This window comes from Tenebrio molitor, chromosome 1 (assembly GCF_963966145.1).
Source record: "Tenebrio molitor chromosome 1, icTenMoli1.1, whole genome shotgun sequence".
Taxonomy (NCBI): domain Eukaryota; kingdom Metazoa; phylum Arthropoda; class Insecta; order Coleoptera; family Tenebrionidae; genus Tenebrio; species Tenebrio molitor.
The window spans coordinates 36,837,533-36,862,062 of record NC_091046.1 but is presented as its reverse complement, the minus strand read 5'-3'; the positions used below and the strand labels follow the sequence as shown (position 1 = coordinate 36,862,062).

The 24,530-nt window shown below is 34.1% G+C and overlaps 2 protein-coding genes across 3 annotated transcripts in view; one reads left to right on the top strand and one right to left on the bottom strand.

The window, feature by feature from the left end:
* The first annotated feature begins 9 nt into the window (after positions 1-9).
* Positions 10-22,761, top strand: LOC138124893 (glycosyltransferase 25 family member). The gene is made up of 7 exons (XM_069040078.1): positions 10-325; positions 424-652; positions 988-1,640; positions 20,731-20,799; positions 21,130-21,187; positions 21,240-21,364; positions 22,170-22,761. The coding sequence occupies exons 1-7, from the start codon at positions 147-149 to the stop codon at positions 22,537-22,539; spliced, it is 1,683 nt and encodes a 560-aa protein (XP_068896179.1). The 5' UTR covers positions 10-146; the 3' UTR covers positions 22,540-22,761.
* The window catches only part of LOC138124901 (melanocortin receptor 5-like), a 70,726-nt gene continuing 55,170 nt past the window's right edge, over positions 8,975-24,530 (bottom strand). The window contains exons 1-3 of one of the 2 annotated variants that reach the window (XM_069040100.1): positions 23,101-23,197; positions 19,278-20,329; positions 8,975-11,471 (exon numbers count right to left, since the gene is read on the bottom strand). In XM_069040100.1, coding sequence (XP_068896201.1) covers positions 11,265-11,471; positions 19,278-20,318 — 1,248 coding nt within the window. In that variant the 5' untranslated portion in view covers positions 20,319-20,329; positions 23,101-23,197 and the 3' untranslated portion in view covers positions 8,975-11,264. Of the gene's footprint in view, positions 11,472-19,277; positions 20,330-23,100; positions 23,198-24,530 lie in introns of those variants that run through there. The other variant, XM_069040091.1, reaches the window with a different exon arrangement.

Below are 24,530 nucleotides of genomic sequence, written 5' to 3'. Positions count from 1 at the left end.
TTCCCGCCCAAGTGTACGGAAAATGGCAACGTTTCAATCAGCTGAACTCTAGTTAAATTTGAAAAGTGTGGTTGGAAATTTTGTTTAATGTAAAATTTTCATAAGTTTTACGTTCTCCGATGATTTTCCGTTAAGATACTGGCAAGATGGTGCCGAAGTTTGTTTCATTTTGTGTTATATTGTGTTTCGGAAGTGCGGTTTTGTCCGAGTGGAAAAAACCAACTGTATTTATTGCCATTTTAGCAAGAAATAAGGCCCACACGTTACCATATTTTTTAGCAACGTTAGAAAATCTCGACTATCCGAAAGATCGGATTTCTTTGTGGTAAGCGGAACAGTTGTTTATGTTTACACCGGCTCAGGTGTTCTTTCATCGCACCCATTGGTTGTCAGCGGCGCCAAGTTTAAAAATCCCTTTTCTAGGATTAGAAGTGACCACAATACCGACAGAACGATAGAACTTCTAGAAAAATGGATTGCCCAAGTTAAAGATCAGTATCATATGATTAGCACGGAATTTGTTAAGGACCAAGAACTTTATCCAGATGAACGCGGTCCAGCCCACTGGACTAAAGAAAGATTTGATCATGTAATAAGTTTGAGAGAGTCTGCATTAAACTTTGCAAGGAAAATTTGGGCAGATTATTTTTTGGTATGTGAATTCTTTGATTAATTTTTCTAATTATTTATCAAACCATCTTTAATATTGCGGCCTAGATTTTTTTTTCAATTATGTAAGATGCAAATTACTCCGTGTGCTATAATTTTTTAAACTTTGCACTAATAATTTCTGTAAGTATGTTGTTCGTCATAAAGTTTGAAACGTCTTTTTGATTGTACTCAAGAGGAAAAGGTTCTGCACAATTTAACATTTTCACAAATCATTAAAGAAATGAGGTTCAAGCGTCAGGGATGAATAAGAATTAATCCGGCCTCGCTTGTTAATATTCCTGAAAGCGTAAATGTCAAGACTTCGTTTGTTTTCAGACGGTGGACTGCGATGTTTTTTTAACGAATCCAAATACCCTGAATTTCTTGATATCGAAAAATTACACAATAGTAGCCCCAATGTTAAAATCCGACGGACTGTACTCGAATTTTTGGCACGGAATGACTGACGACTACTATTACTTGAGAACTGATGACTACAAACCTGTACTAAACAGAGAAAGAATCGGTTGTTTTAACGTACCGATGGTGCATTCTTGCGTCCTGGTAGATCTCAGAAGACACGTGTCAGATCGTCTAACTTATTACCCTGAAAATGTATCTAATTTCGACGGACCTGTGGATGATATAATTACATTTGCAATAGCCGCTAATCGGAGTGGAGTTTCGTTGAATTTATGTAATGAGGAGCAATTTGGTTTTGTTATGGTCCCGCTGGAACAGGACGATAAATTATCGCTTGATTATGAACAAATGAGAAACATTAAGCTGGAAGTTTTAACGGACGAAAAACCACTACTCCCTACTAAATCTCTCGAACAATATACGTCTCTTCCTGAAAAGGATCAATTAGGATTCGATAAAATTTTTATGATCAATTTAGTGCGACGCCCGGAGAGAAGAAAACGTATGAAAATGTGTTTCGATGAGCTTGGACTTCTTGTCACGATTGTTGATGCAGTGGACGGAAAGTAAGATATTTGTTTTTACCACATTTTCCTCAAAGTTTGCTGGGCATGTTGATATGTTTCGTAGATACTGGAACCTTTTTTATTTCACATTTTTTATGCTGTTATTTTATCTGTTCAAGAGTGGGTTGTTTTTATGCAAATTTCAAATGGTAAAGCGGTGAATGAATTGTCGGATCTTGAAAGGTTTCCTTTTATGCGGTAATGTGAAACGACGAGGAACTTTTAAAATTTCACTTTTATGTGTTCGGCTTATCTTTAGAGCTTAATTAAATGGAAGAGATTTTGTATTAGTGGTAATAGTCAGGATTTATAGAGCTCATACTAAAATTTCCAATTTTGGTAATTGGTCTAAGAAGGTGAATAACTGCTTTGCTTTTTGAAAATAACGAACCATTTATTTGTTTACATTGTTGTTATATTTCAAGAACGAAACCATTAAAATTATTTTCAAAATAAATTTATTCCAAGGCGTAACATCATACGATGTGTTTTAGAATAATTAGAAATACCCTACAACACTTTGGCTGCTATCCACAATTTCGATACCAAAATATTTGAGTAATTCTCCTATTGATTTGAACCCAACCAGTAATTCCTTTTTTGTTTGTCCAGATAAATCGACACTTTTGGAGCAAACAGTGATGATGTTTTTAAATATGTAACTACTCAAACGCACAAACAACAGATTTTTTTTTTAATCCAACGGCAAGAAAGCAATTCAGTATCGTTACACCAAATACGCAGAATACCTTATTTTAATAAGAAATAAAATTCTTTAAATTGTTCTATTTATCTGTTTCTACACAGTAAATGATGAACCCGTCCTGCTGTTTACATCTAATTCGTCGTGTCGCTGTTAACATTTTAGTGATGCGCTTTAAATTTTAAATTTTGTAAGCTTTGCGAAATGAGAGTGTTGGTTCGTGTTTCGTAACCGTCAATATTGTGTTAATCAAAAGCATTCCAAAATTGACGTAACTTAAAATTCATTTTGTAGCCAATTTGTTATCTCACATTTCAGATTGGGAGTAAATCAATGAAAATGTTGGTAGATTCTAGTAATTACGTAACGTTATAGATAGGAATTTGATAAGGCACATCGGAACGGGAGTATTAAAATTAATATTGTGACTACGTCTCAAATTACTCAAACGTGTTACATACGCTGTGGGTTCATGGTTTTACATATTGCAGCGTATTTGAAAGTACGGATAAAATTAACAAGTTGCTCTGGTCTTGTGGCTAGTGGCTAATAATATGCCGGCAATATTTGAAAGTATAAAAAATATCTACTTATTATGCCTAATGTTTACGTAGAGAATATTATATGGAATTCGATTTTTTTAATCGACAAATTCTTAAGATTTAGTTTCACACTTTTTTGTTTATACAGGATGTCCCAAAAGAACCGCCTCTCCTTAAAGGTACGTCATTTAGGAATGTGATAGTGCTGGAAATTTTTTTAAAAAATCCTGACTCCATTTAGGAAATATACGCAATTTAAAAATATAGAAAAGGCAATGCTGTAACCTGAGAATTACCTCTACCTAGAAATACGTAATAGCATTGTATTATTGAATACCTAGGCAAAAATTATTTTATTAAAATAAATGTTCAAAATTTTGCCCATTTGCGTCTAAACATGCGTTGGCTTTTTTAACGATGTTGCCGTGAACGCGCTCAAGCATTTCAGGACTTCAGGAGTCACCGTAGAAGTAGATATTGAATTTTTTAAATTATTTTTTCTACTTTGCGTTCGTACTGATTATATTACGATACTGTTTTACGTATCGTAATAGGAAAAGGCGTGATATAATAATAATACTAAAAATAGTGCAATTTAATTTTTTAATTTTGACGGATACTGTGGTGTCGCGGCAGACCGCAGACGTGACCTTGGGTGGAATCCTTCAACTTTAACGGTTTTAAATTTTAAATTATTTTTTTTCATTGAAAAAGTGGCAAAGTAGAAAAAATACTGTATGACATTTCGTTTATAAGGCATTTTATCGCACTTACTCCTTTAGGGCAGTCCTCGCTACGCTCGTCGTGCTCTAAAACCGTGCGTGCGATAAAATGCTTCTCGTATCATAATACACTATTTTAGAATTTGCGTTTATAATACGTCTATAAACGTCAGTCAGTAGGAGTCGTTTATGGCTTTATAAAAATACACTGTACTTTAATGAAATTTTTATCACTATTTCAGTGTATTACACCAAAAAACTTCCACTATTAATGTTCAAACTCTACTTTTTAACATCTGTTGCAGATGTAGTTGTATCCGTTACCTTGAATTACCAATTAATATGAAATTCCCTAGAATTTGAAAATTTATTTTTTTTATTTAAAAATCAAAACAAGGGTGCAAATTCTAAAATAACATAGAAAACTCCCCTACGGGTCGTTTTCTACACCTGGGACTCGTGCGCCAAATCAACCCTTATAAAACTCGTTCTTTAATATACTAATTTCATTACTCCATAACACTTTTAGGTGACACACCTTCAAGGAAAGGCGATACTTTTGGGACACCTGTATAGCGTAATAATTTAAAAAGTAACATTAGCCTATATGGTGTGGAAACTTTAACTGGAATAAATAAAATTCATAGGCGATTTTTGTAAAAAATCCCGAAACAGGTCGATTTTTGTTTTTCCTTGCTCACATTTTGGCGCATATGGTTTTTGCATATCTCCTCCCGGAAGTGTCCAACCACCCCTAACTTTTTTTTTGTCTACAATCGACATATAACGTTAATATTTAGATTGTCACTATGGTTTCGAAGTGACATACTTTTAGGTTCGATTGCCTAAAAGTAATGTCATTTTAGGCAAGAGTGCCTAAAAGAAATGTCATGTAATGCCAAAATTTCAAATTTGTCGCTTGATACGCTGATTTTGATTTCTCTGGTATAAGGCGGTATTCATGGCGGCTTCTGCATAGCAGAAATCACTTCGGAATCACTCATTTTTCCAAATATGTATTGCGGAAAAACTTTCCGATAATTTTTCGCAAATTATTGTTTGTAAACAATAACTCGGCAACAAGACGTCAAGAAAATTTTGACAATGTCACATTTTCCATTTATTATAAAAATTTGATGATTGTAGAAAAAATCATGTATGAAACACATTGCGAAAGAAGTGTTTAGGCACTTGACGTGTTGACAACTCGGCATTCGCCTCGTTGGTCAATTTCACGTCGCGTGCTTAAAAGACTTCCATTTCGCAACTTATTTCATAAATAGCTACATATTTTCAAATGTAAGGGTATGCCAAGTTTGAAAGGCCACTTCGCAAGGAATACAAGGCACTATTTGTTTTCTGAATATTTTCAAAACCCATATGCTAAAAAATGAAAACCAGTTTTATAAGTTGAATTCTATGTATTTAATGCGTAGATTTAATGCAACAAATGTTCAAAATGGCCACCGTTTCTTTTTTGGCAAATTGCAAATCCATAGTAACATGCATCCCTTACGTTTTGTATGTAATATTTCCGGTGTGATTTGCGTAATTTCATGCCTAATACGTTGCTTAAGGTTTCAATACCGTGCAGTTTTAGGCATGAAATTAGGCAAATCACAGCGGAAATGTTACAAAACGTAAGAGATTTTTCGTGTTCGTTTCCTGGGATATATAACCGGGAAAGTGGTATATGTATAACTAAATATATAAACTTTCCCGGTTATATATCTAACTTGACATCTGTCAAAGATAACCTCAAAATTTACAATAAATTAATGTTTTTTAAGACTTTGCCTAAACGAACACGAAAAATGTTATTCAATATTCGTGCGCTGTCAGTTTTCAGGTATTCGGCCTGTTTTGCAGCACTTGGCTGACGCCGCGTGCTTCAAATTTCGGCCTCATACCTGAAAAGTGATCTGACAGCGCTAGTCATATGAAAATAACTATTGAACATTTGTTGCATTAAATAGTATTGAACTTATAAAATTGGTTTTTATTTTTGAGCACATAGGCTTTGAAAATATTCAGCAAACAAGTTGCATTCTTTGCGAAGTGGGCTTTCAACGAGGTGTCACTTGGCATACCCTTTCAAAAAAAAAGTTAGAGGTGGTTACTCATTTCCGGAAGGAGATTGTGCAAAAACCATATGCGCAAAATATGGGCAAGGAAAAACAAAAATTGACCTGTTTCGGGATTTTTTACAAAAATCACATACGTCCAAGTTATAGATTTTATTCGAGTTAAAGTTTCCACACTGTCAATAAACTTTGGACGCTAGTGTCATCGTGTTGTCATACATTCTAAAACGACCTTTATGTATTTATAATTTCAATTTTGATTGTTGTATAGGTACTCATGTCAAAAATGGATTATTCCCTAGGATTTAGGGATATTCGTTACTAGGTTGCCATAAATTTGGTTAGGTTGGAGGCTATGTTGTTTCTGGTGACAAACAAAAGATATCCCAAAAATGTAAGACAGCAAATTAATTGTAACAGTTGCAAATGAATAATTTCTCGCTAAGTGATAGATGATTTTTCGTTTCACAATCAATTTTGGTTACTGGCGGCATATTTATTTGGATTTAATCTCTCAATTCAAAGTAACCAACCTTAGGCATTCAAAATAACTTTTAAAAATTCTAGTTACACACAACATGAAAAACGTTATTTCCCTAAAAGTTCGAATTCTAGGGAGTAATCCATTTTTGACACGAGAGTATCAATTTTGAAAATGTGAATGTCAGATTTACCGACAAAACATTCAAGAAGTTTTTAAAAGTCAGCAAAATGGAATAGAACGAGGTTTTAATTAATAAAAAATTTAAAATAAATAAATAAAAATTAAAATCTTAATATTTTATCATTTGACAATTGTGACAATTTCAATAAAGCATGATTATTTAGACTATGTAATTTTTTTTTATGTGACAGAACAATGATGTTCAAAATGTAATGATCGTAATATAGTTGTACGTTGAGATATCTTTCTTTAAAAACTTGCTTATTACCTAGGTAGTCAGAAAGAATATAAAGTCGAATATATATAATTACATTCGTCACATTTTAATTTTTATTACCAAGACATATTAATTCTGTAAAGTATGTTGAAAATGTTATGGATATTCAGCTAATTCCTACTCATTAGTTACAATCTTACATTTTCTTATTCAATACGGACTATTCCGGACACGGAATCTTGGCCAGAACTGACATTTAACTGACAAATATGTGTGAACCGGTCCTTATTGAATATAACCCAACTTTTGACTCAATAATGCCATTTCCTTGCTTTTTTGACGTCACAAGGAAAACTTCAAAGTGATTTTTAATAATTGTCATTTATTAATGACACTAATGTCTAAAAAATGTTGGCCAAGATTCCGTGTTCGGAATAGTACGTACAGTCGATGGACAAATAAAACTGGGACAAAAATGACAATCACATAAGTCAAAATTTACAAATTTGCATCGTTTAATTACAGCTTTATCATAAATAGGTTAGCTTTGGTATGACATATTATATAGACACTGAGAAATAGATTGACAATTCAATAGTCTGATTTACATAGATTAAATTGTGTCCCAGTTTTATTTGTCCATCGACCGTACCTAATAGACGGAATCGTGATTTTTACCATTGCCCTACTACATACTCAGCGTTTGACTATTTTTTTTTAATGTAAATAAAGGGTGATTCAAAATGATTGTGGATAAGTATGGCAACTATGTACGAAAGTTTATGTGGCATTTCTTTGACAGTTCATAGTCGTGCGATTTTGAAAATTGTCAAATCAATGTGCTATGGTGTAAAAAAATCAAATGCACGCTTATGACATGTCATACAAATGTCAACTCTTACCCCACCTACACAGTGTGCCACATAAATTTTCGTACGTAGTTGCCATACTTGTCCACAATCATTTTGAATCACCCAATATGTGTATAGGTATTTCTATGAAAAATACTAAACTATCAACTAAAAACGGTCGCATCTTCAAAAAATTACTCTCTTTTAAATCTCAAATAAGTATGTATATTTTCAAAGTATGTACTATTGCGGCCAAAAAATTTCGTCCGTCACTTTCAAGGCCCTGACATGAAGTGTAAACTACCCTTAAGCACCAATAACCTCGCTTTGTTATCGTTAGTCATTTTGACAGTCTGTCATTCAGTCCATCAGTTCAAATTTTGTGAATACAAAGGACAAGTTCCACTCTTACACAATTACCACACGACCGCTAGTCGCTCGTGGCACTAGAGACTAGAGGCAGACTTGCGGCTATTTTTGGATTAAAGTACCAAACAGAGAACCGTGGAAATTACACGAGTATGTCGTAGTTTTTAAAAAATCAAACGAAAAACATTAAGGCAAAGACAAGGAAATGAAACGTTTATTTTTGTTTAAGTACTTAGCTAAATCAAAAGATAAAATGAATGAAGTTTAAAATCAATACTTGGTCATTGCTCCATTGGCGTCAATAACTCGTCTTACACGACGCGAGATGGAGAGGCATAAATCTCTGTGATAATTCCTATGTAATGATTGCCATGCATTAGTAATCGCAGTTAAAAGTTCTGCCCTATTCCGAATTACTTGTCGTTGTTGCAAATTACGAACCAAAAATCTGCACTGCGACTTGGCCAATCAAGAACGTTTATGCTACCATTCTGCTACCCTATGTGCTGAATGCATTGAACAATTGTCTTGTTGAAATATGAAGTTAAAATTCGGAAAAATTCTTGAAACTAAAGGCATCATCACGTCTTCGAGAATCCTAACATAAACATCACTGTTGAGCCGATCTTCTAGAGAAAACACCCAGGCCTATCTACTAAAATCCATGTCCATATGTTTGCCGAAAATCGACCGCTCCTTTCCGTTGTATTTGCTTGTATTTACCCCTTCAACAGCCGTCATAAAAGGGCTATTGCGTAATCTATTGAGAAGCATATTATCTTCTTCTGCAGTAAATATGCTAGGCCTCCCTGAGCCTTGGCGTCTTTCAATAGTTCCATTCCATTTTGTCTCCATTTCTGAAGAATGGACGAAATTGTACTTTTAGGTATACGAAGGTCCATCGAAATCTGAGCTTGGGACATTCCTCTTTGTGCAAGAGTTACTATTTTGATTTTATTAAAATTTGATACCGATGGCATTTTGCTTGACTTTCAAAAGTGACAAGTAAAAACATCAATCATAATGACAATAAGGAATGGACTACACCGATTTTTTTGAAATGACGGAAAAATGACGGCCGAAATTTTTTGTCCGCCATAGTACATAGTTCCGTAAATCCTTTAAGTTCATGCTTAGTTCAAAATCAAAGTAAAAAATTAATAAAAGACGAACAAACAGATCTCTAAACAAGAAAATACATTTATTTGTGTAACATTTATACTGTCAATAACATTTAATATTATATTAATTAACAGACGTTTAAAGCAAGGAGTATTCTATCGATCATCGGATTCTGTCATGCATGTTGCGGCTGAGATATGACTTTATAGAACCAATCTAAACTTTCCCTCTTTAAAAGTTATTTTACGTAAGGACCCAATCACTGTCAGCAGTGTCAGCTCTGCCGATCAAGTGTCATTTAAAAAATGGGTTTACGTTTGCACTGGAGTGGTTTATTCATGAGCTTTAGGTTATTTTGTTTCCATTATTTTGCAAATCTTATAAATTATGCTGGGTGCCAAAATTCGCGGAACAACTCAATGGGCCAATGTCAACTCGTGTTAGAAAATTATGAGGAAAATAATAAATTAATTCTATATCTCTTAGATTTAAAGATATGGGGGCTTTGATCTCATTTATTTTAAATATTAAAAAAGATTTTGACTATTTGTTTTTTACTATAGGTACACTGTTTAACAATTGTGAATTAATTTAATCAGGTTTGCAAGTATTTACTTCATTATTTATGAAATATTTGCAGATTATTGAAATAGATGGAATGTTGCCACATTTAGTGTAACACAAAGGTCTATATTTTCTACAAAAAAGAAGATAGATTTTTTAACATTTTTACCTGTTATTTTAATGACGTACTGCTAAGTTGTTCCACGAATTTTGGGGCACTCTGTATATATTATACAGTGTCCCCCACCAAAAAAAAGACGAGTCCATAGCTCCCTTATTTATCGGAGGATTTTAATTATCTATTTTATACACCAAATTAAATGGTTGTGAATAGGCTACAAAATGGCCTGTTAAATTCACGTAAAGCCCAAAGGGCTTCAAGGTTAAATTGTCAAAAAATTTTATTCAAATGCGAACAAATAATACTTTTATTTTGAAAACAACAATAATGTGTCACAAGTATAACGTCAAATAAAAATAATATAAAAATAACACTACTTTTTGAAACAAATGACGAGGACCAAGCTATCAAAATGCATTTCGTTACAATGTAATAACTAATAACCACATTAAGTTAGCTGGAAAAGTAAATGACAAATGTGGGATAGCGAATAGTTAGTTTGAGCATAGATGATAGTAGCGTTTGTTTTTTTCCTTTTTTCTGTATTTTTGGTATGTAAGTGTATACTTGTGATAAAGAGTGTTTTTTTAAATTTGGCGTCGAAGTAGGCGTTGGAGAGTCGATTTAGATCGCACCACTCGTGTAAAAGCGTAAGATTTAAACAGCTGATCGGTGATCCGTAACCTGTATAGTCCGTTCACAATCGACAGTTCAACGCCTACTTCGATGCCAAATTTAAAAAAACACCCGTTACATTGTTGTTTTCAGAATAAAAGTCAATCAGAATTACAAAAAAAATATGTTCGCATTTGAAAAAAAATATTTTGACAGTCAAGCCTTTGGGGCTATACGTAAATTTATTAGACCCTTTGATAGCTTATCCACAACCATTTAATTTGTTGTATAAAGAATTAAAATCCTCCAATAACTAAGGGAGTTATGGACTCGTTTTCTTTTTAGGGGACACCTGTATATGTTTATAAAGGCAAGAATTTTGCTTGACAGCTTTCTTAAAAACTTCAAAATTATTTATATTAAAAACACATATTTAGACAAAATTTATTACTTACAAAGTGACTGATAAAATTACATAATTATATTAAAATAATTGACATTATGGATTGACGATGAAAACACAAGAGTGAATAAAATATTGAGTATTCTGTTTTGCTTTGTCATTCTTCACCTTGTGGAATGATAAACCGAGCAAAGTTTGTTGGTTCTTGTTTAATTAGCAAAATTTCTTGAAAGTTGAGGTGATAATTTTCAATGAAAAATATGCCTATTATACGTACATACAGATATGTGACAGGTACACGTAATATTTGTTGGAATTACATACAAATCAAATTTGAGCACACGATATTACAGATAAGTTGTATACTTAATGGTGCTGTCGAAACGTTACAATTGTGTTGCGTTTTTGAAAGTTATCTTGTCATTGTTTGTAAAAGAATCTTTAAGCCAAAGCCAGCTTCAGTGTTTTTCGGTACATCATGAAAAATCACAACCTTTATTGGGGACACGTAATGATGAAAAAATATCATTGTTAAATGGGCAACATTCAATTCATCTTGAATCCACACTTTTTTGCGCCGCCCCGCGTTCTACTCCTCCATTCAGATGTTTTTTCAATTGCTTCGTCGAAATACGCCATTTAAATCTTTACAGAAGCGTATTGACCAATTCTGCTCGGCCGATGCTAACATGGCTCGTGTGTCCACCGTTATTTATTGATGTCGTCATTTGGGTGCGTAATGAACTGCTGTATGCATTTGGCGACCGCCGCGGCGCCAGAGTATAATTGTGACTGTCAGGTCTGGACGGACAAAAAAATCTCAGCAGCGTCGACTGCATCCGTTTAGTTCCTTCCTGAAACAAAAAAGTAGCATTTAATTTGTCGCGTAAAGCAACGACAGTTTGCGATTATCGGTTTTATTCTAGTCGGTCGACTGTAACTCCACCGATTGTAACTGCGATTAAAGTTATTTGCACGAGACTAGTAAACCGGAAATAATTGATTGAAGTTGAAAACTAGGATTTGTTAAGTGAGACAAAAGTGATCATTTTCCATTGCAACAAATCGTTTAAAAATAATTGTCGATAACGAATTTTTCAAATTCCGGAAGGTCGGAGCGGCACGATATCGATTGGGACATCAAATCAAACAGGGACGTCGGAAAACTAGCAAATTAACGCCCCAGGGTACCACTAAATAATACATTAATGCCAGTAAAGTAACGTGTAAACCTCTTTTTAAGCCTAATTCGTTTCCGATTTATTGCGAATACCACCACAATGTGGAACATCCCGCTTTATTGGGATTTTCAAATAATTGCTTACGTGGTGTTCATAAAAGACGCGTTTATATTCTTTTTCTTTATTGTGTGTCGTAACATAAAATTACGACAGACGTCAATTTCTAATCTTTGGATGGAGGAAATGTTTCATTTTTCAGCTTTGACACCAATTTGTTGAAAGCTGTAGGTATTCAACTCTGTCGCAAATTACCCAAATTAAAGATCAGCAAGGAAAGTATCGTGTGTAGCCATATAAAAAAGTTTCACATTCACAACGATATAATTGATCCAATCAAGTCTTAAAGTTGCTTTGAACATTGAAAAACTCGCCTTGTGAAAAAACAACTTTACCAATAGGAGATAGAATGCTGTACGAACAAACGGTTTTTTGCTTGTACATTAAATTTCGTATTTGAAATAAAATATTATTAATTTAATTGGTGGTGAAAATTCGCGCAACGCTGATTTTTTACAAATCATGAACGAGTTGGGCCAGAAAAATCTAACTCGAATTCAGATGTGCGCAAAAGAGGACAACGAGGGGATTATGCGATTGACCGTTGGAAGTACATTCTTTGATAAAGCGTGATTATTTTACTTGACCCGCATTAGATTCTTAATCAAAAAGGATTTGGATAACATTTGGAGATTATGGTTCATGCTGGCAGTGAAATAAAAAATCTCGGAGGAATAGTGTTTTTCGCTAATTTGTTGGAAAAAAGGTGTAGGTATAGGTAAGATAAAATGTCGAACAGGAAAGATCACCAGAAATTTAATAAAATCCAAGAACTAGAAGAGTTTGAACGTTTCTTGTTACTCCCGTTGTGTTTATTTTTCTTTAGAGATGGAATTAAAAAAAAACTAAAATAGGTGCCTCATTTTCGTTTGGAAAAAAGCAAAAATCTCAAAATGGCAATGGATTTAGAATAATCATATTAAAAAAAATGTGTTAATATCAAAATACTTACTCTTATTTTTAACTAAATAATGTTTTTTTTTTCACCAGATAACTGTTAATTGAACCGTGGTAATTATCTTCAGAGAGAATGTTAACCGTTAATAATAAAAAAAATATTTTTGTTGGTGATAGTAAGTGCAAACATCACGCTTTATTTAACAAATGATTAACGAATTAAGTACGATGTATTAACCAGAAAATGCTGTGTAGTTTTCCATTTTATATTTATTAATACTTCAACTGCCATTGTTATCATTTGTTGTATAGTACTGTCCTTGGAAATATATTTGAGTTTGTGTAACATATACCGGGTGTCTTTTAATGATTGATTTTTGGTAGGTACAGTCGTTGACCAAAATAAAATAAGACAAAGTGTTACCTTAGACAGTTTCACAATTCAAAAATTTGTGTAGTGTAACTGAGGCGTATGTGTCTCAGATTACAACTTGATTTGATTTGACGATTGATTTACAAAAAGTTAGGTTGTGTTTTTTCACTTGTCATCTCGTCACTGTCACTTTGTTCAATTGAATGATTCTGAGTTTTTGAAATATTGTCGAATGATGACAATTATCAGAATTGTTTTTTTATTTTTGACACTTGTGTTTCCTAAGAGTTGGATTTCGCAAAAATATCGAATTACACAATCGAAATTTACTTTGTCCTATTTTATTTTGGTGAACGACTGTACACTTGACTGTCAAATTCAAATATGACAGTTCAAAAATCAAAATAAATCATTATCACGATTTATTAATTTGTAAAAATCTTAACCTAGAAAGCGAGTTAACAGACAACTCTTTGACAAATGACTAGGTATACCAATAATTAGAGTGCCAACCCATTAAATTTGTCTCAATCATTATTAAAAGTTAGTCGGTAGATACGGCCTTTGAAAATTACGACACATACATCCAAAATTTTGGCATTATAAATCAGTATCGAAATTAATTTTTCTAAACACTCACGAATCAGTGACGTAGAATACAAAAAATATTGCAAAAATAACTCACGAAAATAGCAGAAATTCCCTAGTATATCTAGTAATTTAAACGCTATAGGAATGATAGTTAATATTTTATTGTAGCGTCATCAGAATCTTACCCGCCCCTCTACATCTAAAATCGAGTTCATTTTTGTCCGTCGACTAGATAAAAAAAAGTTTGGTATAATCTGTTTCAAAATCAAAAATCCACCACCTGTTGAATTATCTTGGCAGAAAAAAAGAAAAGAAAAATGAATAAGTTTCATTTTGCTGGGTTGGCCCAACCTCTCGCCAAAATTTAACATTGAACTGTTGAGTTTTTTACGAAGGTAATTAAGTGTGTGTTCTGTGGGTAATACAAAATAATTATTATGTACAAAAACGTGGTAAATAGCTATCATATCATAACTTTTGAGTGATATAATAAAATGAGAATAAAAAACACGATGAATTATAGTATTGCCGTTATAACTTTTTATCTGCTCCGCCCACTAAAATTGACCAATCACAATCAAAGCCAGATTCAATCTGTACAACTTTTCATCACATTTGCCACGTAAAAAAGATAAGGTTAGAATTTTGCTGTCAAGTCCACAATTATTGTTTTAGGTTCTAAAAAATAAAATGTCATTAAGACAATTCGAATGTCAGAAATTTTTACTGTGTAAATCAGATCGTCTTAACAACCTATTTGATTGGTAACTAAGAAAATGAAATGGGCGGGGCAGATAAAATGTTACGTTGTCCTTAGTATAGGACTTAAACGACCGTCAACAGTTTTCTTTCGTAACCCCACTTTTTTCTGACACTTGCAAACACACTAAAAACAAAAGTTGGCGTTGTTGTCGGTTGTATTTTCGAGGTAAAATGCAGTGTTGGTGGATTTTTGTTTTGAAACAGATTATAGTTACTTTCTATTGATTTTCTGATTTATAAGGTTGAGGGCTTTGATCTTTGTCGCCCCGGACATTCAACCAATTTTTGTACGTTTGAGAACCACTGTATTTATACGGGTGGCCCAACACTTACCATTTTTGTGATTACACATATAATAATTGTCGAAAAAAATTGACGCTTGGCTACGAAGAGACACACATATGGAGCTATTAGCCTGTCCCATTATTTTATTTATTATCAATTGGGTTTCGCGTCAAGACCAGGAGGCGATTAAGTGAAATTAATCAGAGTTCGATTTTTTTTTTTAATCTAAATAGGTTAAAACTAATACAGAAAACAGATATCTGAAAATAAAACAAATTAAAATGCATCACATTGCCGATTATTTGCAATTAATTAAGGTGCCACACAACTGACAGGAATTTATGACGTAGTTACACTAGCGTCTAATCATAAACCAAACCAGAAGTAGGATTTACGACACCCCGTCTCCAAACTGCTGGTATACTAAAAGTGCACTTTACACCATGTGATTTATCACATGATTTATCACACAGAATTCGTATGATATGGCGTTCTGTGTGATTTTGGCCAGTTTAAGTTTACACTATGTGACTTGCTTCCTTGCTTTCTCTGTGACTGAAAATAACAAACGTCAAAACTTTAAGGGTTTGAGGTTAGATTGCTAGTTTTTTGTTACTGTTCCAAACTACTCTTTATTGATTACCATGTCAATCTGCATAATATTGGTTCAAACTGGACAATTACAGAGTAATAAATTACAGTCGTTTTCAACGACATCCGTGCTGTCAGTGTCATTTTTAATATCTTGCTGCAGATTGTACACACAAATTCATAACCAGTATTCAGAGTATAAGAAAATCCTAGTTAAAAAAATGTCAAACAAGAAATTGAGGTTATAATAAAAGAAAATTTATATTTCGTGAAACGTCAACAACAAACGATAAAACTCAATCTTCAATATGGTGTAAAATAGGATTAAACGAAGTCATTCTCGGAATCCGAATCAGACTACATTTTTTATCGGAAATGATAAATAATAATTTGAATTTGTCAATTTGCCGCGTCAAGGTAAATTGCCAAATTAGGAAATTCAAAATTACTAAACTGAAACAGCAAGTGGTGCCAACATACTGTCATACTGACAGCACGGATATCATTGAAAACGACTATAGATTTTTCTAATTTATCAAGAAAAAAAAATCTGTTTATTTGAAAATAATAGGCAGAATATAGCCTAAGGGAATCCGTTTCGGCTCAGGGACGCGAGGGTCGCGGGTTCGATTCCGACCCAGGGCGAAAAAAAAAGAGGCTATATTCTATCTCGTGATTCGGAAGTCACGTTAAGCCATTGGTCCCGGTTTATTGAGTTGGTCATCACGCCCCTCATAGATTTGTAAACCAGTCCTAGACTGTGTAACAACATTTTATAATTAATATTGCTGCGAAGTGTATTTACCTTTCTATAGCCATTTTTCGCCACACTTCACACTTGATATAAGTATAACCTCAAAACTCAAATGTCGGTTAAGCAGATTCATGATATTATCGGCAATCATTCGGAAACTCACATGGAAATAGACACCGTTCTATTCTGAATGATGACCTATGATTTGATATGATTTTCTTTGTGACTGGCGTTATGACTAACTTTGTGTGTTAAAACACATAGTGTAAACACCAAGATTCTTGCTTGTGATAAAATCATGTGATAAATCACATAGTGTAAAGCGCACTTTACTCTTTACTTTGTCAGGGCCGAACTCAACTGTTTTACGCCTAGCAATTTCGGCAAACATTCTGAAGAAATTTTAAAATAAATTATGTAATGAAGTTGAAATGATTCAATATTCAGTTTTCTAAAATATCCATTCTTCATTTAAAGAAAAATCCTTTACGGATGAGAAGTTGCTGCGAATCGTTTCTATAATACAGTAGACAGAATTTTACCAGTAGGTACAGTTAATTTAAAAATTATAGAGTACACCTAATTTTCTACAGTGTGAAATACACTTACATTTTTTGTTAATGATCAATGTCAATTTTGACAAACAAAATGCGTGATCTAACCGAAAATGCGAAAGTGCTCATTCTTTCCAAATTAGAAGAAGGGTGGTGGATCCGGAGGGTATAACATCGCGAAGAGCACCGTGCAGAGGATAAAACAGACACTGCGTTAAAACGATTTATTGGAGGCCATATCATTATATGCTGTCCTATTCAGCCCTACTATAAACGGTCTTGGATTCCAGCTTTCTATAACTTGATATTTGATCGCAATTTTCACGATTACCTAATTTTAATTCATTCATTTTAATTCATAAAGTCGGAAGTGGATCAATCATAAAGGTGAGGAGCTCTGTAACCAGTAGAGAAAAAAAAAAACTTTCAATATTTGGACCAATTTGATATTAAATCGTTATAAAGTTAGCTCCATCACAAAAAATTAATTGAAAAAAGTTGACCGTGCTCAATCATAGAATAGTAATAATTGTAGATTGTGCTTACCGAGTTTCAGAATTTTTGGACAATTAAGTATTAAATGTGTATGTAATCGCAAAAAGGGTAAGTGTTGGGCCACCCGGTATACGTAAGGTACTACGGGGTCATTATAAATGTTTGTAACAACAACTACTGGGCGTAGCGGTGCACCTAAAGCATAGCGCACAACCACCTACGATGGTACAATCATTTATAATGATCCTGTATATCTTTAGAAGGTAGTGTTATTCTGCTCAAAATTAAAAGAGAGGACATATCGATAAATCCCGTGAGTGTGACAAAGATAGAAGAACAATATTTTTAGGGATTTTTGTGACTTGAAATTTTACGTGTCAAACAGATTAACTTATTCTAAGATTACTCCAAATTAAGTGAGATGGAAATATTGGTCGCAACCGTTGTCGTTACCTTTTATAATCGAGAACCTTAGGTATACGGGGTGATCAAGAAAGACTGTGTGAGTTGGCAATACAATTAAAAACATTTTTTTGTTCGACTCTGTCAGAATTTGAGAATTTTCTTTCTCCTGTGTGAACGGATTTTGATAAATTTCACAACTTGTCAAAACGAAACGTCAAGCTAATTTTAAAGATTTTAAGCGATTTGGAACTTTTAAGGGCTCGTCGAACAAGAAAACGTATTCAACTCGTTCGTGTGTAAATTGGGCTCTTTATGGTATGAGTGGACCAGTTTAAAACGCAACTTATACCAGAAAAAGTTAAATAAATTACTATTATGATATTAATTTTTATTACTAACCCTCCTTTATCAAATTTTATTGATGAAATGAAACGTAAAGTAAGATATGTACATATTAACAAAATTAATTACATATTTTATTATAATAACTTTTTATCTGCTCCGCCCACACAAATTAACCAATAAGAATCAAAGCCAGATTCAATCTGTATAATTTTTCATCACATTTGCCACGTAAAAAAGTTAAGGTTAGAATTTTGTTGTCAAGTCTACAATTATGTATTGTTTTAGTTCCTAAAAAAGAAAATGTCATTAAGACAATTAATTTTTACTGTTAAATCAGATCGTCTTAATTAACAATCAATTTGATTGGTAACTAAGAAAATGTAATGGGCGGGGCCGATAAAATGTGATATTAGGCCATAATTTTGAACAATTTTCAAAACAACCTTTGACAATTCAATTTATTATTGACATTGGAAATAATAAAGCAAGGCAATTTTTAATTTGTGACAATACCACGGATTTTTAAAATGACATTGGCTGCCAAAATGTATTGATATTGTAGATATTATTGAGTGATTCAAAATGATTGTGGATAAGTATAGAGAGTTTTCGACTTTTCGCGTTACGTTTTTCAGATAACCGTGTACGCTAACGCCGGTGTTGCTAGGCAATAGCGTAACCGATTCATTATTACAATAAGCGATTACGGTAATTTCTCGCCGAATAGCGTACCGTTTATTTTAACGGAACGTAACGCGAAAACTCTCTTATGGCAACTATGTTCGAAAATTTATATGTCAACTATACGGATGGGGTAGAGTATGACATTTCATAAGCGTGCATTTGATTTTTTTATATCATTGCACATTGATTTGACAATCTTCAAAATTGCGCGACTATGAACTGTCAAAGAAATGTCAACTCTATCTTACCCACAAAAATTTTCGTACATAGTTGCCATACTTATCCACAATCATTTTGAATCACCCAATAGATGCATATAACAATAAGTAAAAATAACTAAAGCAATGCGGTGACAACGATAGAACGAAATTAAAAAAGAAATCCTTATAAAATGTATCACTAAGGAACCTGAGCTAAAGTGCTGTACCTACTACGTTTGTTCATTATGTTTGGTTCATAAACTCCGAATAATGAATCAGTGCAACAGACAACGTTGACGTAATGTTAAGCTATTATTATTCGCCTCGTACATAAATCTACTCGTACAGCGACTAAGCGTAATCGAGTTATGAAGCTGCATTTAGCAGCACTTTGTTTTATTATGAGAGTCGTAGTTGAATTCTCACCTGAATTTCTTTCATTCGAATGCTGTATATGATGGGGTTGGCCAACATTTTCAGTACGATTAGCATGTTCTCGAGTAACCTCATCGACATCACTTCGATCAAATAGTTCTGGTTTAAGCTGTCCAACTCCGATCCGTGTATGTAGCAATCCTCTTTACACATCAGCACGAATATAAGAAGGGCAGGCATCCAGCCTATGAGGCAAGAACCGAGAATGAGTAATGTAGTGTAGATTGCTCGAATGTTTCCTTCCAGTTGTTTTTGTTCTTTATTTGCTTTGCTGCACGGGCAGAGCTTAATAGTCCTCCCGGACCACTTTGTGCTGCCAACTCGTGACAGGTTCTTCCATATGTTTTGTTGTCGTCTCACTATTATTAAAATGTGCATGTAGCAAATGGCCATGAGGAATATGGAGATGATGAAGTAGGCGGAATAGCCCATTCTGAATTTGAAGGTGTCGGTGAAGGTGGTCTTGTTCTGTTCGGTGTCGGTGCCGTTGCCAAAGTTCTCGGTCCAGTAGGTCTCTTCCGCTTGGGACGTGAACAAGAAAATGACGAATACCGTAGGGAATATCCATAACAGTATCGTTACCGCGTTCACTTTCCTGCGAGTCACTATGGAGTTGTAGTGCAGGGGTTTGAGTATCCCTATGTAGTGGTTTAAGCTGAGGGCCAGTAAATGCGTCACGGTGACGAGAATTCCGCTCAGTTTCATCATCTCCATGATGATTTCGAGCCATCTCAAGTTAATTCCGATGGTTGGGAGATACGTGTTTATGAGGAGAGTTACGGCGAATATCGATGAACTCAATGCATCTGCTGCGGCCAAACTTATGCTCATTTTCAGAATTGGCGGCATTGGACGTCGGATCCAGTGCACACTCACAAACACCACTACATTCACGATCATCGCAATTAGGGCCGTTATTACTAATATCGCTATGAAGACGTTCGCTATTACCACGATGTTCAAGTCGTCATCGATCGAGGATGTGAGGTTCCTGTGATGTGAAGTATTTTCGGTCAGAGTCAAGTTGTCCATTGTTGATCAGTCTGAAACGAGAGGAAAACTTTTTTTAATAATCAAGTGCAAACGTCGGTGTCTGAAAAGTTTTAATCTGGTTCAAAATTTAAGGAAAATATCATAAATAAAAAAAGTTCCAGATTTGCTCGGTTTAGAAACGAAGTTTAATCAACTGTCTATACAACACTTCGGTGTTTATTAACGCTTTTGCTTTGCAAACATTAAAGGTTTCTTTGCAACCCCGTTCAAATATACACGCATCATTTACTCAGAAGACAGTGCCATAAAGTAGCTGTTTTCCATTACGTTTAACGTGCACATTTCATTCCTTCGTCTTTATATCGTGGAAGTCCTTCTAGAGGGTTGTTTGAAATATTGAGAAATATTGGCAATTGGTTGCGCGACTCTCTAAAATAAATCTTCTTTCTAGAGCATTGAACACGAGCGTTCTACAGCAAATATCGCCTTTGCCGGAGTATGCAGATCCTTATCACAAAAGGTACGTTTTTTAAAAATTTTATTTAATTATGTAGACTTTGTCATAGTTCAATTGGTATTTTTTAAGTCATTAACAACGAGCACGCATGTACGTTGGTAATATTTTTAACCAAATAAGATCGATTTTCCAGAAATGGCAGTGTAAAAATTGACAGTAAAAATTGACAAACTAAAATTGGAATTTCTGCTAAAGCGCTGTGACCTCATCGCATTTCTAATTTCATGGATGAAGGACATTGCGCAGATAAGACGTCAGATTTTCTTGACTTTTCTATGTGAAAATCCTATTTTGTTAAACTTCAACATTAATAATTAATTTTTTTATTTATAGACCGATGACGCTGGGCGAAATCGGATGCTTTCTCAGTCACTACAATATCTGGAGAGAGGTGAATATCTTGCGAATGAAACTATGCCATTTTAATTTTTACACGTTTCTAGATTGTTCGCAACGGATATGAAACCACTCTTGTTTTAGAAGACGATATTAGATTTGAATCTTTTTTCAGGAGTAAAGTGCTAAACGTAATGACGGAGGTTAAGCGTGTTTCCGGATGGGACTTAGTGTAAGTGTAATTGAGTTTTAAGTGAAAAATACTTTAAAGTTGACAGAACGGATGCGCTTTGCGGTAACGATGCAGTAATAAAAAGTTAATAAAATTTCACCCAGCGATGTACATTGCTCACCAAAAGTTTGGGATAATGAAAACATTTTCTCTCGCATTGAGCTTTTCCAAAAGAACTTCAAATAGGTTGATGTAAACTTTTCATATATTTTAGTTTTTCCACCATTTTCAGTTTCCGGGCAATGACGTCATCGCCGTTCTTTTAAATGGCGGCTTGTGTATGACCTTCGGACTTTTTTTTCTGGAAATTGCACTGCTACCCTGGGTTTTCACCTTTAAAAATCGATAGATCTCAGGAACTTACATTTCGAGAGTCATACATAAGAATTTCATAATGTACACAAATTGCAAAAAATGGTGGGATTGCAATTTAAAAAAACAGCGATGTATTCCACTGTGAGAAATCACTTTTCAGAACTGGTTGAAAGCAAAATTCTTCAGCGCTTGAATTTTTCAGTTTGGATTTGTAGTTTTGTTAAACAAATGACTCCTGAAAATTGGGTCTGCGTTACGATACCGAGTACTGGGAGGTGAACTAATTTGTTTTTACTGAAATTACTGTCGGTTTCAAAGCATAACTGGATTACATTAATGCGTAAATTCAGTGTTTAGTGAAATTATCGGTGGATAAAAATATTCACATAGCAACTTGCGTTTGTTAAACGAATGAAGTACGCAAATTCAATTTTTAGTTTGTTAACACAGTTTCTAGTATTTTGTGCACTTGGTCAATTATTGATTTCAGTTATTTTGGTCGAAAGCGTTTGCAAGAGAATGACGAACCGTGGGTTGATGGATCTAACTTGCTGGTGGAGGCTGGTTATTCTTATTGGACTTTGGGTTACGTTCTCAGTTTGAACGGGGCCAAGAAACTTTTGAAAGCCGAACCTCTCTCTAGACTTGTGCCCGTCGACGAGTATTTACCCATATTATTCGATAAACATCCCCAGACTAGTTGGAAAGGATATTTCCCACAGAGGAATTTGGTTGCGTTGTCAGCTGCTCCGTTATTAGTCTACCCCACACACTACACGGGTGAACAGGGTTACATCAGTGATACAGAGGATTCGATCGTGATTAAGGACAGCACCAGTTCATCTCACGATGATCTTTGATTTAATATGTAAACTTCTTATTTTGTTCTAATGTTCCTATTAACCTAACCTCACGTTTTCCATTACGTGTTGATAGTGCAATCTCACATTTTATGTGCCATTTTGTTAATGCCATAACGACACTTAATTTTTATGATAAGCTGTAAGTCGCTTATAAGTGCCTTATAACATAATATCTTATGCCCAACGTTTTTATAATGTGCAATAAAATAAAAAGTAAAATGTGCTTTTTTATTGTGGGTTTTTCGTTACCTAATTTAATTAGGTAACATATAAAGGCGAGAAAATAACTATAATAAAAACATATCTAATAGAAGGTTTTCTTTTGAACCGTTGTCCGCCACTCGCAATTTATTTTGTACGAGAAAGATTACACATTACGTATGTAGAGTAGATGCATACAACATGGGGAGTGTGACCTATATAATAGATAAAAAGAATAATTTTGAGAAATATTTGTCAACGTTGTGAGTCTAGAACTTTTCGGTGTAGAGAATAAATACAGTAGATTTAACTTGTTAGTACTGTGACAGTTCCAGGAATTAACGTTAAATAACTTACCAAGCGATGTGAATGATGTATTCGAATTTGTTATGGTGATCCTATCTTGACTTGAACTAACTTATGAATTATCATCCATTGACAGGAAGCTATTAATACTAATGTCGATGAGAAATCCTTGTTTGACGTTATAATTTGAGAAATATATTTTATCATTAAAAAAATGGTAATAGCACAGATTAGATTACTTACTTAATTGTACAAAAAAGAAGTGAAAATTACAGATTTGCAAAACTTAACTTTGTTGACGCCTATTTAGAGAGGGTGGTAACCACCCTCATCGCTCACCCCCGACTTGTAAGCAGTCGCTTGAGTCCTAAAATAAACGTCTGCATCTTAAATAGTTGCATTTTATATTACTGGTCCTTCGAAAATAACGCCACAAACTTACTGAAAATGCTAAATCGCTATTGATGTGTGAAAGATTATTTTTGTACTGTGACTGAAAATTAGTCTTCTAAAGATGCGTACGCGAATTGCAGTGCCCAAAAATGGACGAAGTAAAGTGATCAGTCAGTAGAGGTAATCACATTTGCTTCAGCAGATGATCACATTTTTGTATATAGGATCCCGAGATTTTGTAACAGATTAAAGTTGATACAGACACTAGCACTGGTTTAAAACGAACCTCGGTAACGCGTTTAGGTACTACAGATCGCATCGCCCGGAAATTTTTAAATTTAACTATAATATGATGGGTGACATTCGGCTGACATTCAGTCCAATCGGAATTTGGTAGTTTGTAGATCTCGAAATCGTCGAGAAACACATGTCTTCTAGGCCTAGTCCGGCAAAAAGTAAGGATTTTGAGTTTCGGTTGGTTGTTGGCATTATCAGGCACTATCAGGATTCCGTCAAGCGTAAATATCAATTCTGTGTATGGCTCGTTAAAAATGTTTTTCTATTTACAATAACGTACATACAAACTACAAAGAAGCAATATGTAACTAAAATTAATCAATAAAAATTACGTTTTGAACGACTTCCTGAATATGGGCTGGTGTATCCATTATACCAAATGTTTCAGGGACATGTCAAAAAAAAAACAAATTTATTAAATGCCAGGAAACAAGAACGATGTTAATGTTAAGTGTCGGAGTGTCGCCAACACAAAAAAAGTCCCTAATACCAATGATTAAAACAAGTGCTTTAATTTTTATTTAACAAAAATCTGCAGAAGTCGGCACAAAAATGGTTTTGGGAGTAGGTACTCGCATTTGTAAACCTCGGCTATCGCCTCGGCCCGCAAATCTTACTCGCACTCGCAAACGTGCCGTTTCTGGCTTAGTGATACGAATAGAAATAAGTATTAGGTTCGTTTTGGACATGCTAAGAGAAATATTTAATAATATTCTGGTGGGTATTAAAAATATTGGAATTGAAAGTGTAATCTTGAGTTTCCCAATTGTCACCTCTGAAAAGATGCAGCA